The 17,500-nt window shown below is 38.6% G+C and overlaps 1 protein-coding gene across 1 annotated transcript in view; it reads right to left on the bottom strand.

The window, feature by feature from the left end:
* The window catches only part of LOC135107451 (blastula protease 10-like), a 24,371-nt gene that overhangs the window by 3,901 nt on the left and 2,970 nt on the right, over positions 1–17,500 (bottom strand). The window contains exons 2-12 of the mRNA XM_064017325.1: positions 16,529–16,567; positions 12,043–12,075; positions 11,024–11,056; positions 7,978–8,046; positions 6,862–7,045; positions 5,178–5,368; positions 3,807–4,010; positions 3,532–3,658; positions 3,029–3,163; positions 2,833–2,925; positions 856–1,015 (exon numbers count right to left, since the gene is read on the bottom strand). Of these exons, the coding sequence (XP_063873395.1) occupies positions 856–1,015; positions 2,833–2,925; positions 3,029–3,163; positions 3,532–3,658; positions 3,807–4,010; positions 5,178–5,368; positions 6,862–7,045; positions 7,978–8,046; positions 11,024–11,056; positions 12,043–12,075; positions 16,529–16,567 (1,268 nt within the window). The remainder of the gene's footprint in view (positions 1–855; positions 1,016–2,832; positions 2,926–3,028; positions 3,164–3,531; positions 3,659–3,806; positions 4,011–5,177; positions 5,369–6,861; positions 7,046–7,977; positions 8,047–11,023; positions 11,057–12,042; positions 12,076–16,528; positions 16,568–17,500) is intronic.

Below are 17,500 nucleotides of genomic sequence, written 5' to 3'. Positions count from 1 at the left end.
TAGTTAAGCTACAATAGCAATGCACGAAATCTTAAGACATTCACAGAACCTGAAGCTCAATCTGTGGTGGAAGTGTATCATGTTATCGGCGCTATAGAGTACGCTATAGTAGGTATATATGGATAACTACGCCAAGGTGTATTTTTCAGCGAAAATTCAGTTGCCCAAATACATGCTGCTCAGATGTGAAGGAAATGTATCCTGCACCGCGTATTGTTACATCTAAGAACCAGTCACTTTGTGGCGCCAGTGCTCTAGAAAAAAACATAAATCATTCCGCTATAATAAATATTCTCATGCAACAAAGGCTCAAGCAATTCGACTTGCTTAACTTATCCAAACGAAGATGAAAAGTGACGTTGTAATTAATTGAATGAATTTTGTTAAGATTTCGTTTCATTAGTTATACGATCTTTTCATAATTGGTTAATGAAATGCCACTAAGAAACACGTTATTTGATTATCGATATGCTGTTATTATTAAATCAAGGTAAACTGTTTCATTAATTTATGTAGTAGATATTTAAAATAGGCATACCCCAATTATGTTGACGGTAATATTATTGAAAAAAATTGGAACTGAACTGACAAGTATCATAGACGAATCCACTACTTAATTATTATTGTTCAAAAGATATAAAAGAGGAAAAATGTTGTTGTCATTAATATTATTAGGTAATGGACGATTAGTTTTTCTCTCTCAAGTTAACTTCCCCCAACATCTGTTTCAGTTTTGGTTTTAGAATGTTTCACTAGCTATGTAATTTTTTTTTCCTCCTCCTCCTCCTCCTCCTCCTCCTCCTCCTCCTCCTCCTCTTCCTCTTCCTCTTCCTCTTCCTCTTTCTCCATACTCACACTTCACCGTAGTTCAAGTTGTCCGTTCTTATCTCCAGAGCATCAAAATAGCAGCAACTATTTCCATTACAATAAGGATTCTTGCCATACAGCTCAAACGCAGAGAAGGTGAGCTTGGGCACGTGGCACTCGGGAGCCTGGATCCACTTGATACACTGACCTGGTGTAGGAGGTACAGATAATTAAATTCATTAATTAATAAATCAATAAATGAATGAGTAAATAAATAAATAAAATAAGATCAAATAAAGCTAAATATGTGCTCTCTCTCTCTCTCTCTCTCTCTCTCTCTCTCTCTCTCTCTCTCTCTCTCTCTCTCTCTCTCTCTCTCTCTCTCTCTCTCTCTCTCTCTCTCTCTCTCTCTTTTTTCTAGCGAGAAATAAAATGTGAAGTATCCAGTTTAGATTTTACAAAAAGACAAACAGAAGATATTTACTATAGAAGACCGTCATTGAAGACAAGGAGAAAGTTATCTGGAAGGTTGTGTCTAGTTGGTAGGTAAGGAATAAGGTTCTGAAGGATTGAACAATACAAAGTTTGCTCTGGTTAAATCAGTAATTATAGAAAGATAAGAAGTTAGACGTTCTGTGACATACCTATAAGAGTTGTTGACACACAGAAGGGTTGAACGTCTAGGAAAAGACTTTGAGAAGTGAAGAGTTGTATAATAAACGTATGAGTGGATAGGATAGTAACCTAGATCTAGAATCTATCTTAAGCGTTAAAGTAGAAATCCCAAAATAATGTTAAGTTATATTTGGTACTTTTTAGACCTCATGTAGATTATGCTGTGCAGTTCTAGTTTCCGAATTACAGGAAAGGATATATGTGCTAGGATCAGTACAAATAAGGATGACTTAAGAAGATGCATAAGAACATAAGAAAATAAGGGAAGCTGCAAGAAGCCACCAGGCCTACACGTGGCAGTCCCAGTATGAAACATGCCTATCGATTTTCACCAATCATTCCCATCCATATATTTGTCTAATCTTACCTTATAGCTCCTTAATGACTCAATATTAAGCACAAGGGATGAGAGACATTCCTTACGATGGGAGACTGAAGCTTTTAAATTTACATTTCTTAGAAAGGCGTAGGATAAGAAGGAATGTGATAGAAGTCTTCAAGTAGTATATGAGATATAACAAGGATGACATGAATAAAATCCTCACAATCAATGATCGGGATGGGACAAAAAATAATGGGTTCAAACTTTATAAAGTTAGATTTAGAAAAGAGATAGGAAGGAATTGGCTTTCAAACAGGACAGTAGGTGAATGGAATATGATCAGGGACGCGAAAGGGATATGAGTCAGGATGTGGCCAGCTTTGAAAATTAAATCATGGAAGAATTTCCCTTGTTAAAGGAGTTAGATGAGGGGTATACAACGTAGATAAACTTAGTTTTAGAGTGACTCTGAGTCGAAACCAGACTCTACAAAACCCTAAAGACTCAAGAGCAACTTATATCGTTGCGCCCATAGACGCAACATCAACCTTTGGATTGAAATTGGGCATACTTGGAGTGAAAGTAGGAGGGAAGAGAGGAGGGGATGTCGTCAATAGCCACAGACACCTGTATTTTAGTGGGGAGAAGAAAGTTAAGGCATAGTTGAAAAGAGGAGGTTACACTGACTGAAAACTAGATATAAGGCCTTGAAATACCTTAGCCAAGTATCAAGACACTTTGAGTCTCTATTAGAAGGGCGGCTGTGTATTCGGGAGTCATTTTGATTTCGAATTTTGAATGAAAAGTGAGGTGCGTACGGTGCATGTAGTGTAGTGTAAGAAGGAATATTATCTTTAGAGGGCTAGTTACCACTACCTGCTTGTGTTGTGAGACACAAAGGGGTTAGGTTAGGTTAAGGGAGGTCATACTTGGGTCGGAGGCAAGTTCACAGCACCCACCTACGCCAGTAGTTACCGTTTCGACAAATGTCTATTGCTTCCTCCTCCTGGAAGTGCACTGTTTCTTACCTTCAGGACCATTAGGATATTTGTTGGGATGGTTAGGGGAGGTTAGGGTGCCTTCTGTAGTAACCTTTTCGTTGCAGGAGCTCTGTAATGCACCTGTGAAATCATTCTTATTAATGTACGTACTTCTGTTCTCTAGCTATGCATACTGAATTTCTTTATGTAGATGAACTGCTTACTGTCTTGGTCATGTACTCACCATAGTAACTTCCAGTTTCTGTCTCACAGTAGCTTCCAGAGGTGCCCGATGGACAAACACACGCGCAGCCTGCCCCGTAATACCCACCATTCTGGCAAGGGTCTTGGCTCTCTCCACACTTGGCAAGCCACTTGTCTGGAAAAATAATTAATTGTCATACTTGATACATACATGGGACTGCCCTATTTTCTTGCTGCTTCAACACTTAGCCTCGCCTATTCGCGAGTCAGTAAACGAGAGAAGCCTGAACCTTGTACAAGTACCTATTTTTATAATTTGGAGGTGTTTTTCAGGTGTTAAGAATACTCGTAGGTTTATCGTGAGTGTTTCTGAATGAATTAAAAATAATTCTTGTTATAATTTTTTTTTTTTCCCCGACAGAAGTCTAACAGAACGCCTCTGTTGGTTTATCGCTTAGGACATTCAATGGGTCCTACCAAACTTAAGTTACCCTACGTGTCATTGTGCATCACTGAACTGTACCAAAGTTAAGTGAGACTCACCAATACACTTGTACATGATGTTGGCTAAGTGTTTGTCCCGATGAGAAAGTCCATCTCGCTGGCCGATGAGTGTTTGCGCTAGATAGTCTTTGGTTGTAATGGTTGTCTTGCCGTTAATTGAGAATCCCTGAAGCAGGCGAGATATAGTGGGTGGAAAAATGGAAATGAGAAATATAAAAGGATATTATTTTAATAGATTGTATATAAATGTAAGGCGAAATTGCAGAAACGGTGGAATTTTTTAATGAGTGCACACCACAGGGCGTGTCGCTTACCGTCGAGCCGTAGTGCATGTCTGAGGAATAGTCGTATGGGATGTTGTGACTGTTGATTATATTTGTGGAATATTTATTAAAGTTTGATTCTCTATTATCTTGAATATTCTCATAATTGATGACTACATAATCATCCCGGTCTGGACGACTCTGCTCGTGGAAGAACCCCATGGCGTGCCCGATCTCGTGAGCAACAATGCCAAGCTGAAATGGCAAGGTGGAGTTGGTTACTGATTATTAAGACAACTCTTGCAGTTTCATTTCCATCACTTATAATGATACAATATTTTTTTTCTCCATTATAATTCTGATTATCTTTGTGGGGCGACTTAGACACACACACACACACACACACACACACACACACACACACACACACACACACACACACACACACACTCACTCACACACACACACACACACACACACACACACACACACACACACACACACACACACACACACACACACTCACTCACTCACACACACACACACACACACACACACACACACACACACACACACACACACACACTTATGAATCTGATGAATTTATCTCTTCGCAACAGAAATTTCACTATAAAACAACTTTCTGCCATTGCTACTGAAGTGTGTCATATCAATTCTGTAGAAATCTTTATCTATCAGATAGTTTTCTGGTCAACTCCATTTGATCCCACGAACCTGTTTCGATACACACTATCGTTATATTGCAAGATACGGAGGGAATATTGACTAGATTTTGTTTACACGTTTGCAATGCGCACACGAAATGAGGCACCTATACTTTAGTGTAACTTTCATCTTTCTTTTCTTTTTTTTTTTTTGTGTGTGTGTGTGTGCATTTGATACCTTGAATTGTATCACATTGGTATCGGATGCATGAATGCATATACTGAGTGCATATGAATATCAATGCCGAAAGTAAGAATTTATGTCAGATTCAACAATAAATATAGTATTATACATAAATTCCTGGTCACTCCTTACGCTTTATATATTCTTTATAGTCAATGATGAAGATGTTTGTGCACTGGAGGATGCAGAGCTGGTCAGACAGGATAGCCTCGGTACGTCTCCACTAGCGTTTAGTTATCATTATCATTATTACTATTATTATTACTATTATTATTATTATTATTATTATTATTATTATTATTATTGTTATTATTATTATTATTATCATTTTATTATTATTATTATTATTATTATTATTATTATTATTATTATTATTATTATTATTATTATTATTATTATCATTATTATTATTATTATCATCCTTATCATGATCAGCATCATCATAATCATCATCATCATCATCATCATCATTATCATCATCATCATCATCATACATAGATGTATTTCACTTACAGTATCGCATCCACTTCCAATAGAGATGTCTTGCCCATTTTGGTTCAACATGCCTATGTACGAATAGCACCCACCACCGTAAATATACTTAAGGTGAGGCTGGTTGATGTTCGTGGTCTCCTGGAACTTGATGCAAGTGTGCTCCATCCAGTGGTCCATTCCGCTCTTTATGACATTCGTATTTAGTGAACCTGAGGGTAAATTTAAGGCTTAAGTGAAGACAGGAAAGAGAGAGAGAGAGAGAGAGAGAGAGAGAGAGAGAGAGAGAGAGAGAGAGAGTTATATCGATACACAGGCCACAGCAGACCTTGCGGTCCCAACGAGGTGACCTGACCTAGGACTATTAGAGTGACAGTAGAAAAAAAAGGACAGCAAGGCAGAAGGCTCTCTCCCCACCCTCCACTCCCTCCGCGATGGCAAAATATTTATCAAGACGGCGTTTAAAAGTCTTTACGGTATTGCAATCTGTCACGTCTCGAGGAAGCCTATAACATAAATTTAAAACACGTTAGGAAAAGTAATATTTTTATTCATGACAATTGAATGATTTCCCAGCAATTTTTCAACCGTTTCCTCACGTGTAGTTTGAAAAATCTATCGTGAAATACTTACTGCTTTTGATCATTTTAAACATTTGTATTGAGACAGAGAGAGAGAGAGAGAGAGAGAGAGAGAGAGAATATAGGTAAATGGAACGCGTATAGTTGTAAGCTCGTTTGCATCAACTTGTTGCAGATTTCAGTGTCCACACGTCGCGAGATATAGGAGCTGTTGTCACACTTGTCAGAGGGTCTCGCTCAGTGGCTGTCCTGGCATCTACGTGCTACAGAGGCATTCCCTGGTGGCTTTATGCATTTATTTCAATGTGTACTAGTACGTTCTTTAAATTACCTTTCTATTGTATGATGTTATAAAACATCACACAGCACAATATATCAAAGTTTAAATATAATCAAGAAATTCTTCTTTTAATAAGATTATGGACGTCATTCTGTTACCAAGCACCCAGACATGAGATGCCAAAGATATTTAACTATCGTTATTGATGTGATTTATTAGAAATTGATGAAATTATGATATGATATTTCTGTAATAATAAGATTATTTGAATAGCAAAAGCTATGGTAATATGTTTTGATGCCACAGAACTGAACTTCATGCAGTCAATTTTGATTATCTTACTGTAAACTTTTTTTTCTTTTTTTGTTCCCGGATAGTACTTAGTATTGAATAGTGTTGGGAAAAATTTAGTATTGCTTTTGACTAAATCTGAATGAAAGGATGAATTCCATATCATAGAGTTTCAACAGAGCCTTTTAAAAACTTTACCGACATGCACCAGTGATACGTTTCTGTCTTTTAAGTTAATTTCATATGTAATGCCAGTCACAGCAAGAGTCTGTACCGTAAAGTGGTTGCCGTAATGGAGGATACTCAATTTTTTTTTTTTTTTTTTTAGACAGTTTGGCACTTTGTATAGTACATAGGAAGTTTAGTCACGTACTTAACATAGCGTGTTTTAAGCAGCAGCAATATACCGCGTACCGTTTGCAGTATTTATTCCCAATATTCCTAGCTTTTTGCAACAAACTGAATTAATATCTTAACGTGGATTTCTTATCTAATACCGTCCAGGCCCTGCACCACTCACTATATTTGACTCTTCTATCTTTTGCTTACTTACTGTGAGCAAATCTGTAGGGTACAGAAGGGTACCCGTCAGAATCGTCAGGCCAGTAAGAAGTTTCATAGGCAATGCCTTTCTTCTCTCTCATCGCGCGCCACTGGCTCTGCGTCAACAATATGTCTCCCTCGAAGATCGGGTCACCTTTCACCTCCGTTGGGTTAGTGTCCATAAAGTCACGAGGCTGCAGGAATAAAAGATAATAGAGAATGATGAGCTAAGGAATTGGTAAAAGTTTCATATTTGACAAACCACGGCTTTTTTTTTTCGTGTGTGTGTGTGTGTGTGTGTGTGTGTGTGTGTGTGTGTGTGTGTGCGTGTGTGTGTGTGTGTGTGTGTGTGTGGGTGCGTGCAGTTCCGACAAACAGATGAGTGTTAATGAACTCATAAAAGTAAGAAAATAAAAGAAAAGTGACTGTGATAAGAGAGATCAGTTAGTCACTTGTTGTAATAGGAGGCTATAAAGCACTTCAGTGTGATTGCTTTAAGCAATGTTATTATCATTGACAAAACATTTTATCGATACGGAAGCGATCGCAGCTACAGGGAATGGAATAATTAATTGGTCCATTAGGTATATCCGTTAACGCTAGATATATTGCTAAAGAAGATATTATGAAAAAAATTTTTGTACTTATCAATTTATGTGTTGAAATTATTATAATTGCATCAATTTTATGCGTGTATTAAGCATGACTACTGGCAATAAAGAGTTTGCAAAATTTTCAAGCATTTTACAGGAAGAGAAAGGTAATGTTAAACAACAGTGTAATGGGTCGCAGAACCAAACTACCGGGGAATTACCTTTTTTTGCGTGTTTGTTTGTTTGTGTGTGTGTAGTTATATTTCATTACTATGAAAATGGGCATTACTACTTAGATTAGTTAATGTTGCGAACAGTATGTTTAGTAGAATGTAATTCCAGAATTAATGCAAAACTTCTTCTCATGGCAAATATATACATGTAAAGTCAACAGTATTACTTGTGACTATACCTGTCGATACCAAGACACCATCTGTGAACTTATCTTTAGGTAACTATCAGGTACTGTAATTTTTTTAAAAGCGTTTGTAATTGTAAATATGGAATCATCGGCATTACGGGTATACACTCACTGGAAGCTCCATATCTCCCTCGTCGTCCTCAGTCACATCATTCTCGCCGTCGTCTTCAGCTTCCTCGTCCTAGACGCAGAATGGATTTTAAAAATTTTTTATTAAAAGAAAGGTTATTAATAAGTACTTTTCACTCCTCGCACACACACACACACACACACACACACACACACACACACACAGTAGTAGTAGTAGTAGTAGTAGTAGTAGTAGTAGTAGTAGTAGTAGTAGAGTAGTAGTAGTAGTAGTAGTAGTAGTAGTAGTAGTAGTAGTAGTAGTAGTAGTAGTAGTAGTAGTAGTAGTAGTAGTAGCAGTTGTTGTTGTCGTTGTTGTGATATTTTTTTTTTTTTTATGTAGGAAAGACACCGCCAAGGGCAACAAAAATCCAATATGAAGAAAAAGGCTCACTGAGATGCCGGTCCCTAATAGGGTCCAAAGCGGTAGTCGAAAACTAAAGGATAAGTATCTTGAAACCTCCTTCTTGAAGGAATTCAAGTCATAGGGAAGTGGAAATACAGAAGCAGGCAGGGAGTCCCAGAGTTTACCAGAAAAAGGGATGGATGATTGTGAATACTGGTTAACTCTTGCATTAGAAAGGTGGTCAAAGTAGGGGTGAGAGAAAAAAAAAAGTCTTGTGCAGTGAGACCGCGAGAGGAGGGGAAGCATGCAATTAGCAAGATCAGAAGAGCATTTAGCATGAAAATAGCGGTAGAAAATACCGAGAGATGCAACAATGCGGCGGTGACAAAGAGGCTGAAGACAGTCAGTTAGAGGAAAGGAGTTGATTTGACGAAAAGCTTTTGATTCCACCCTGTCTAGAAGAGCAGTATGAGTGGAACCCTCCCCCCCAGACATGTGAAACATACTCCATACATGGACGGATAAGGCCCCTATACAGAGTTAGTAGCTGGTAGGGTGAGAAAAACTGGCGGAGACGTCTCAGAACATTTCATAGAAGGTGTTTTAGCTAGAGATAAGATGCGAAGTTTCCAGTTTAGATTATAAGTAAAGGACAGACCGAGGATATTCAGTGCAGAAGAGGGAGACAGTTGAGTGTCACTGAACAAGGATAGTTGTCTGGAAGGTTGTGTCGAGTTAATAGATGGAGGTATTTAGTTGGTGAGGCACTGAACAATACCAAGTTTGCTCTGCCCAAATCATAATTTCTTAGAGAGATCAGAAGTCAGGCGTTATGTTGCTTCCCTGCGTGAGCTGTTTACTTCCTGAAGGGTTGGACCTGTACAAAAAGACCTGGATAAGTGCAGGGTGGTATCATCAGCGCAGGAGTGGATAGGACAAGAAGTTTGGTTTAGAAGATAACTGATGGATAATAGGAAGAGAATGAGTGACAGGACAGAACCCTGAGGAACACCAATGTTAATAGATTTAGAAGAACAGTGACCGTAGCAGCAATAGAACGGTCAGAAAGGAAACTTAAGATGAAGTTACAGAGAGAAGGATAGAAGCCGTAGGAAGATAGTATGGAAATCAAAGCTTTGTGCCAGACTCTATCAAAAGCTTTTGATATGTGTAAGGCAACACCCAAAGTTTCACCAAAATGTCTAAAAGAGGATGATCAAAATTCAATAAGGAAAGCTTGAAGATCACCAGTAGAGCGGCCTTGACGGAACCCATGCTGGTGATCAGATTGAAGATTGTGAAGTAACAGATGTTTAAGAATCTTCTTGTTGTGGATAGATTCAAAAACTTTAGATAGGCAGGAAACTAAAGCAATAGGACAGTAGTTTGAAGGATTAGAACGGTCACCCTTTTTAGGACAGGCTGAATTAAGACAAACTTCCAGCAAGAAGGAAAGGTAGACGCAGACAAAGTTGAAAAAGTCTGACAAAGCAAGGTGCAATTACGGAGGTGCAGTTTCGGAGAACAATAGGAGGGATCCCATCAGGTCCATAAGCCGTCCGAGGGTTTAGGCCAGCTAGGGCATGGAAAACATCATTGCGAAGAATTTTGATAGGTAGCATGAAGTAGTCGGAAGGTGGAGGAGAAAGGGGAATTAGCCCTGAGTCATCCAAGGTAGAGTTTTTAGCAAAGATGTGAGCGAAGAGTTCAGCTGTAGAGATAGATGTGATAGCAGTCGTGCCATCTGGTTGAAATAAAGGAGGAAAGAAGAAGAAGCAAAGTTAATGGAGGTGTTTTAGCTAAGTGCCAGAAGTCACGAGGGGAGTTAGATCTTCAAAGTAGTAGTAGTAGTAGTAGTAGTAGTAGTAGTAGTAGTAGTAGTAGTAGTAGTAGTAGTAGTAGTAGTAGTAGTAGTAGTAGTAGTGGCAGCAGCAGCAGCAGCAGCAGCAGCAGCAGCAGCAGCAGCAGCAGCAGTAACAGCAGCTGTTGTTGTTGTTGCTGTTGTGATAGAAGTGGTGGTGGTGGTGGTAGTAGTAGTAGTAGTAGTAGTAGTAGTAGTAGTAGTAGTAGTGGAAGCAGAAGTAGTAGTGGTAGTAGTAGAGGTAGTAGTAGTAGTAGTAGTAGTAGTAGTAGTAGTAGAAGTAGAAGTAGTAGTAGTAGTAGTAGCAGTAGAAGCAGCATTAGATTATTCGTATTAACACTAAAAGTAGCAATGCTAGTGCTCTTGCCACTTCACATTTTTCTATGATTTCATATCTTTTGAATGACTTAATTGATTTTCCAAAACGTCAAACGTTCATTCAGCAATCTTTAGGAAATATGAACTATTGACGCATGACATCCACTATGCCTGTCCCAAAGCACTGCGTCTCCAGTGTTGCTTATCGACAGTCATATAATTGTAATTATGTAAAAATATATATAATTTGTTTATACGCATTTTCTGAATGAGCAATACCTCGATACTATTATTGATTTCTTATTGATTATTGTAAAAATTCAGGTCAAAGCAAGGCAAACTGATAAAGTGAGTGAAAATATCTTAAATATAAAAAAAAAAATATTGGTAAGTGGTAAAAACACTATCAGTGAAAAAATCAACTATCCGCCCAAAAGAGGAAGGCAGAGTAAGGGGGTTCTTTCACAGCTTAGCCTGCTGCAACTAAATTAACTTCTAGGCACTTACATAAAATAGAGTAACTGGTGTAGGGTCTTGTGCCTGTTGAAATAAAATAAAATTATTCCCAATTCCTCTACATAACAAAAGAAATTATATCCAATGAGTCTGATGTATAGAAATTTGTCATTCCAATAGTAATATAATATTAGCTGTTATATTAATATCAATAGTAGGATTAGTACTACTGTTGTTAGTATTATTATTACTGTTATCGTAGTAGTAGTAGCAATAGTACTGATAGCAGCAGCAGCAGCAGCAGCAGCAGTAGTAGTAGTAGTAGTAGTAGTAGTAGTAGTAGTAGTAGTAGTAGTAGTAGTAGTAGTAGCAGTAGTAGTAGTAGTAGCGGTAGTAGAAGAAGGAGGAAGAGGCGGAGGAGGAGGAGGAGGAGGAGGAGGAGAAGGAGGAGGAGGAGGAGGTGGAGGAGGAGGAGGAGGAGGAGGCCTCTAAGTGGTAGCTTGACCATTTGTGAAGCATAGATCTCTAAATACACTTATCGTCCTTATTCAATTTATCTGATCTTTGAAAGCTCCCTGTCGACTCAGTTCTGATAACTAAGTCTATTTGAGTCACTTACCAACCTTTGGCGAACCATTTCATTTTACCTTTTTCAAGTCTTCATTAACCTTGAACTCTTTACTTATATTTTCATCCATATTGTTAATCTTAAGAACGATGATTTATGGTCAGATCTAGACATCGATCCTCATCACTGAACTCTCACTTTCATATACTACTTCTAGAGGGTTCTAAAAGAACTTTTAATGATAACAAAACAAGTACCCTTTGTAGATGAAATTGTAGCTACGAAGACAAATTTATTTATTTCAATTGCAATTTTACTACACAATTATCCATCTTGAAAATTTTCAATCAAGATAAAATGTACTGTCATCCGTGTTCGGTTGGATTTTCATCTTTCCGCCAAATTACAGCCGATCTAAACATTCAGTTTTCGCATTATGTGCAGAAACAGACCCACGAACTTCACACTCGTAGATATGAATTATCACTTTGACGATACTTACATTAAACATGGTAACAGGTGGAGGGTCTTGTCCCTGTAGGAAAAAGAACACCATATATCAATAAATAATTATTATTGCTGTGTAAATAAAGCAACACTGCTATCTGGTCCATTTTTTAATTCATGATTGTTTTTACCATGTCCATTGGAATAAGAGATAATAGTAGCAATATTATTATTAGTAGTATTAGCAGTAGTACTAGTAGCAGTAGTAGTAGCAGTAGTAGTAGTAGTAGTAGTAGTAGTAGTAGTAGTAGTAGTAGTAGTAGTAGTAGTAGGAGGAGGAGGAGAAGGAATAGTAGTAGTAGTAGTAGTAGTAGTAGTAGTAGTAGTAGTAGTAGTAGTAGTAGTTGTTGTTGTTGTTGTTGTTGTTGTTGTTGTTGTTGTTGTTGTTGTTTCTATTGTTGTTGCTGTTGCTATATTGGTGGTGGTGGTGTTTTTCTTTTTTTTCATTGTTGTTGCTCTCATTGTTTTGTAGCAACAACAACATCAACAACAGCAGCAGTAGCAGCAGCAGCAGGAGCAACAACAACAACAACAACAACAACAACAACAACAACAACAACAACAACAACAACAACAACAACAACAACAACAATAACAACAACAACAACAACGACAACAACAACAATAGCAGCAGCAGGAATTACTGTTACACTGGTACTCTGCTTTATCTATTACAGCAACCATTTTTTATTTAATATATGACAGTATTCTACAGTTGTGTTCTGGTGTGGGAACACACGCCTACACCCTCGCCGTATGCATTTCATTCTCTGGTCCCCTGGGACCTGATGCCAGCCTCGGCCAAAAACGTGATGTGAGGTTAACCTTCACGCCATTTGTCTCCAGACACTAGCCCTGGCCATGACCTGACCCAGCCAGCAACCACCCTTACATCATCCACAGTCAGTGTCCGCCTAGCATTGCTGGCGGACATGCCCAGTTTGTGTTCGTATGTGTCCGCCTTTCCTCGGTGGTGGACACAAGTAGAGAGCGGCCGGCCTCCGGGCCATCATGTTTTCTCTGTACTTGCACTTTGCTATTATACTGGGAGATATTTTACGCAGTGTTCGCTGTTATCCCTGGATTTGGATATTACCACATGTGCTAGCTCAACCCCCTAGCACAGTCACGTTTCTTTACTCCCAGAAATCCTTGGACTACATGAACAAATAATTCCAATACTACAACAACAACAACCAACTAGTACATAAAATGGTGGCAGCGGTGGGATGGAGGGTCAGCTTGACAACACTGCATCGTTTCGTAACTGTCTCCTCTGTCCACATGTTGTCTGCTCCGCCAGCTGCTCTGGCTTCATCTTGTACCTTGGGCTTTCTTCTGTTACCTGCTATTAGTATTTGCTGTCTTGTGGCTTCTAGAGGTATCTTATCGGACCACCTTACCACTGCCACATAGCCACATGTGCGCTGCCTTTACTCCTTAGCTGCAGTTCATCTCCTTTAGGCTCCTCCTATAAGCTGTGGTGCCTTCTGTCCGTGATGACTTGCTACTCTCGGTTTCATCCTGCCATAGCCTCCTGCAGTCGTTGCTCACCACGTTCTCTTCTACGGTGCCTTCTGCTGACTTCTGGACCTCTATCAGGCTTTTCCTCCTGCCTGCCTGCCCTTGTTAGCTTGTGATCAAGTCAGCTTATACACTCTGTGCCATGCCAGTATCGCTGCCATCGTCCCTGCTGTCCACGGCTTTGGAATACGATTTGGTGCGATTTTTGTGTCTTTGCAAGTGCAGTGCTATTTTTCCAATTTTTATGGCTAAGAACACCATATTCTCTTTGTTTGAAGCCTTTTTAGTGATGTCATAGTGTTTTCCTAGCCTGTAATTCGTTGTTCTAACTTCACGTTTGTGTGAGCTTTATGACTGACCAGTCTGCTTACTGTACTGACGTCACAGCTGTGCGAACCTTTTGACTGGTCAGTGTGTGCTCGCTGTTCTCATGTCAGTGCTGTGTGAGCCTTATTGACTATGACATACGTCACGTGTTTTACTGTCTCAGTGATTGGTTAAGAAACAGTCTTCTTTCGCGCCTAAATGCGAGCGTCTCCAGCTCAGCTTTTTCAGTGGCTGAATACTATGCTTGATATCACTGTTGTGTTACCTTCTCATGTCTAGCACATGTAAGGAAGAATTGCACGTTATACACATATTTCACAATTTTCCTATTATTAATGTTATTGTGTCTTGTTCACTCAGTACACAGGCACATTTTTTTATTAATTTTCTATGGGATGTGACCTGCGTGTCACCCAGTGTACTTTGCATCACCTCATATCATGCTTTTGTTTTGGCATGAGGGCATGCGTAAGGTGTAGCCGACCATTGTACAGGCTTCAGACGCCTCCCTGCCCGTGATCTGACGCTTACTTGACGGTCGGATATGGCTGGCCGGCAGTGAGGTCAGTCTAGTCCGTCCAGCCTCGGGGAGTGGACGTGTCTGGCGGCTTTCCATTATCTCTGTCCACAACAACCAGTATTTTATTCAATATAAGGCAACCGTCTCCAGTCGTGCTTCCTTTCAACACAAGAACACATGGATACTAAATGAACTAACAAAAAATACAACTACAACTACAGTACATCCACCATTACCTGGCCACCTGCTACTACTACTTGATGCCTTGTGGCCTTCCTGTGCCTTCTGGAGATTTCGTTATCATGTTGAGCCGCCTCATTTAGCATCACGCCTGTGTGAGCCTTGTGATTGGCCATTGTGTGCTCACTCTTCTGATGTCATGGCAGTGTAAGCCGTGTAATTGGCCAGTGCCTGCTCATTGTTTTGACGCTCAGCTGTGTGAGCCTTGTGATTGGCCAATGCTTAACTCCTGCTTTGACATAAAGTGGAATGAGCCTCGTGATTGGCTACTGCAGGGATTCCGAACCTTTCTTCCATTATTAACCCCCTCGGATTGATGCATTTTTCCATTTACCCCTTATTTCTAACTGCAAAGGATTTAACTGACACTCTCCCTTTCTCCCCATCCTCCCTTTCTCACACACACACACACACACACACACACACACACACACACACACACACACACACACACACACACACACACACACACACACATATATATATATATATATATATATATATATATATATATATATATATATATATATATATATATATATATATATATATATATATATATATATATATATATATATATATATATATATATATATATATATATATATATATATATATATATATATATATATATATATATATATATATATATATATATATATATATATATATATATATATATATATATATATATGTATGTATGTATGCACGCGCGCGTGCGCTCACACACACACACACACACACACACACACACACACACACACACACACACACACACACACACACACACACACACACATTCTTTACTATCTTTCTCTCTCTCTCTCTCTCTCTCTCTCTCTCTCTCTCTCTCTCTCTCTCTCTCTCTCTCTCTCTCTCTCTCTCTCTCTTTCATTTACAAAATTGAATTTAATTGAATTATTATTCACTTAACAGATACATCAATTATCTATCTCCTGTCAGGTAATTCTTTAACCCTATGGGGTAAATTTATCCTTGGTTGAGAATCATTGGGCATACGTCACGTATTTTCTGCCTCTGTGATTGGCTTCAGCGTGTTGTTAGCGTCTCCTGCTTAGCTTTTCAGTAGCTGAATACTGTTTTTGATGTCATTGTTGCATTATTTTCTCGTGTCTTATACAGATAAGCGCGAATTACACATTTATACACGTATTTCATATACTAATTATTATTGTGTCTTGTACAGTTAGTACACACACGTATATTTATCAATTTTCGACGGGATATGACCCGCCCGTCACCCAGTCCCTCATATCATAGGTATAAAGCCATGCCTGAGATGTGGCTGAACGATATTGTGGTTCAGATGCAGTCTCCGTGGCGTCTCCCCCACTCGGCGTGTCCTAACGCTCACCTGAATTGGCCACTCGGGCATTGGGGGCCAACGCATGTGCGGCTGGTGGCTCTGCTTTATCTCTGTACAGCAACCAGTTTTTATTCAATATACGGCAGTCTTCTGCAGTCGTGTTTTCTTTACTCCCGGACTGGACAACATGGACAAATCATATACTAATACTATAACAAAAATCAACTAGTACAAATATTGTTGTTGTTGACATTGTTATTCTTATTGTTATTGTTATTCTTATTCTTATTCTTCTTATTATTTTTATTATTATTATTATTATTGTTATTATTATTATTATTATTATTATTATTATTATTATTATTATTATTATTATTATTATTATTATTATTATCATTATTATTATTATTATTATTATCATTATTATCATAATTATTAATATCAACAACATGATCCTCATTTTATCATTATCAATATTCCTGTTGCTGTTACAGTAACAACAGCAGCAGGGAAAGGCCGTCACGGTATGCTGTCAGTACTCACATCAAATGGCATCAACGGAGGCTCCGTTGTCTCATTGCTCTGTGGAATCAAGAAAGAGATCGTATTACATATAGATGTACGCTGATCTTTTCTCATTTGGAAGGAGTGGTTTATTGTTCATCAGGATCTATTTTATAAGCAATATTTTTTTTTTATGATCGTACTTTTTTTTATTTTCTATTTTAGGAGTCTGTGTAACTTTTTTATTTCAGTCCTAGGGTGCCTTTCCATTTAAAACCATTTTAGCTAAGTTATCGGTGTTTCATTTGCTTTGTCTTTTGGTTATGAGTTCTTCTGGATTGTAATCCTAAATTTATTAAGTACAAGACCATGTTTGGTTCTAGTGCTGATTTGCTTTCACCATCCTACTGTCTAAGAACATAAGAACATAAGAAATAAGGGAAGCTGCAAGAAGCGACCAGGCTTACACGTGGCAGTCCCTGTATGAAACACACCTACCTATTTCCATCTGCTATCCCCATCCATAAACTTGTCTAATCTTCTCTTAAAGCTCTCTAGTGTCCTAGCACTAACTACATGATTACTAAGTCCGTTCCACTCATCTACCACTCTATTTGAGAACCAATTTTTTCCTATCTCCTTCCTAAACCTAAATTTTTCAAGCTTGAACCCGTTATTTCTTGTTCTACCCTGGTTGCTGATCCTAAGAATTTTGCTTACATCTCCCTTGTTATAACCCTTATACCACTTAAAGACTTCTATCAGGTCCCCTCTTAACCTACGTCTCTCTAAAGAATGTAAATTTAACAGCTTCAACCTTGCCTCGTAAGGAATACTCCTCATCCCCTGTATCCTTTTAGTCATTCTCCTCTGTACTGATTCTAATAGACCTATATCTTTCCTGTAATGTGGGGACCAGAATTGCACCGCGTAGTCTAGATGAGGTCTGACCAGCGCCAAGTATAACTTTAATATTACTTCCGGCCTTCTACTTTTAACACTCCTAAAAAT

This window comes from Scylla paramamosain, chromosome 15 (assembly GCF_035594125.1).
Source record: "Scylla paramamosain isolate STU-SP2022 chromosome 15, ASM3559412v1, whole genome shotgun sequence".
Classification (NCBI taxonomy): domain Eukaryota; kingdom Metazoa; phylum Arthropoda; class Malacostraca; order Decapoda; family Portunidae; genus Scylla; species Scylla paramamosain.
This window is presented reverse-complemented; position numbering and strand designations above follow the sequence as displayed.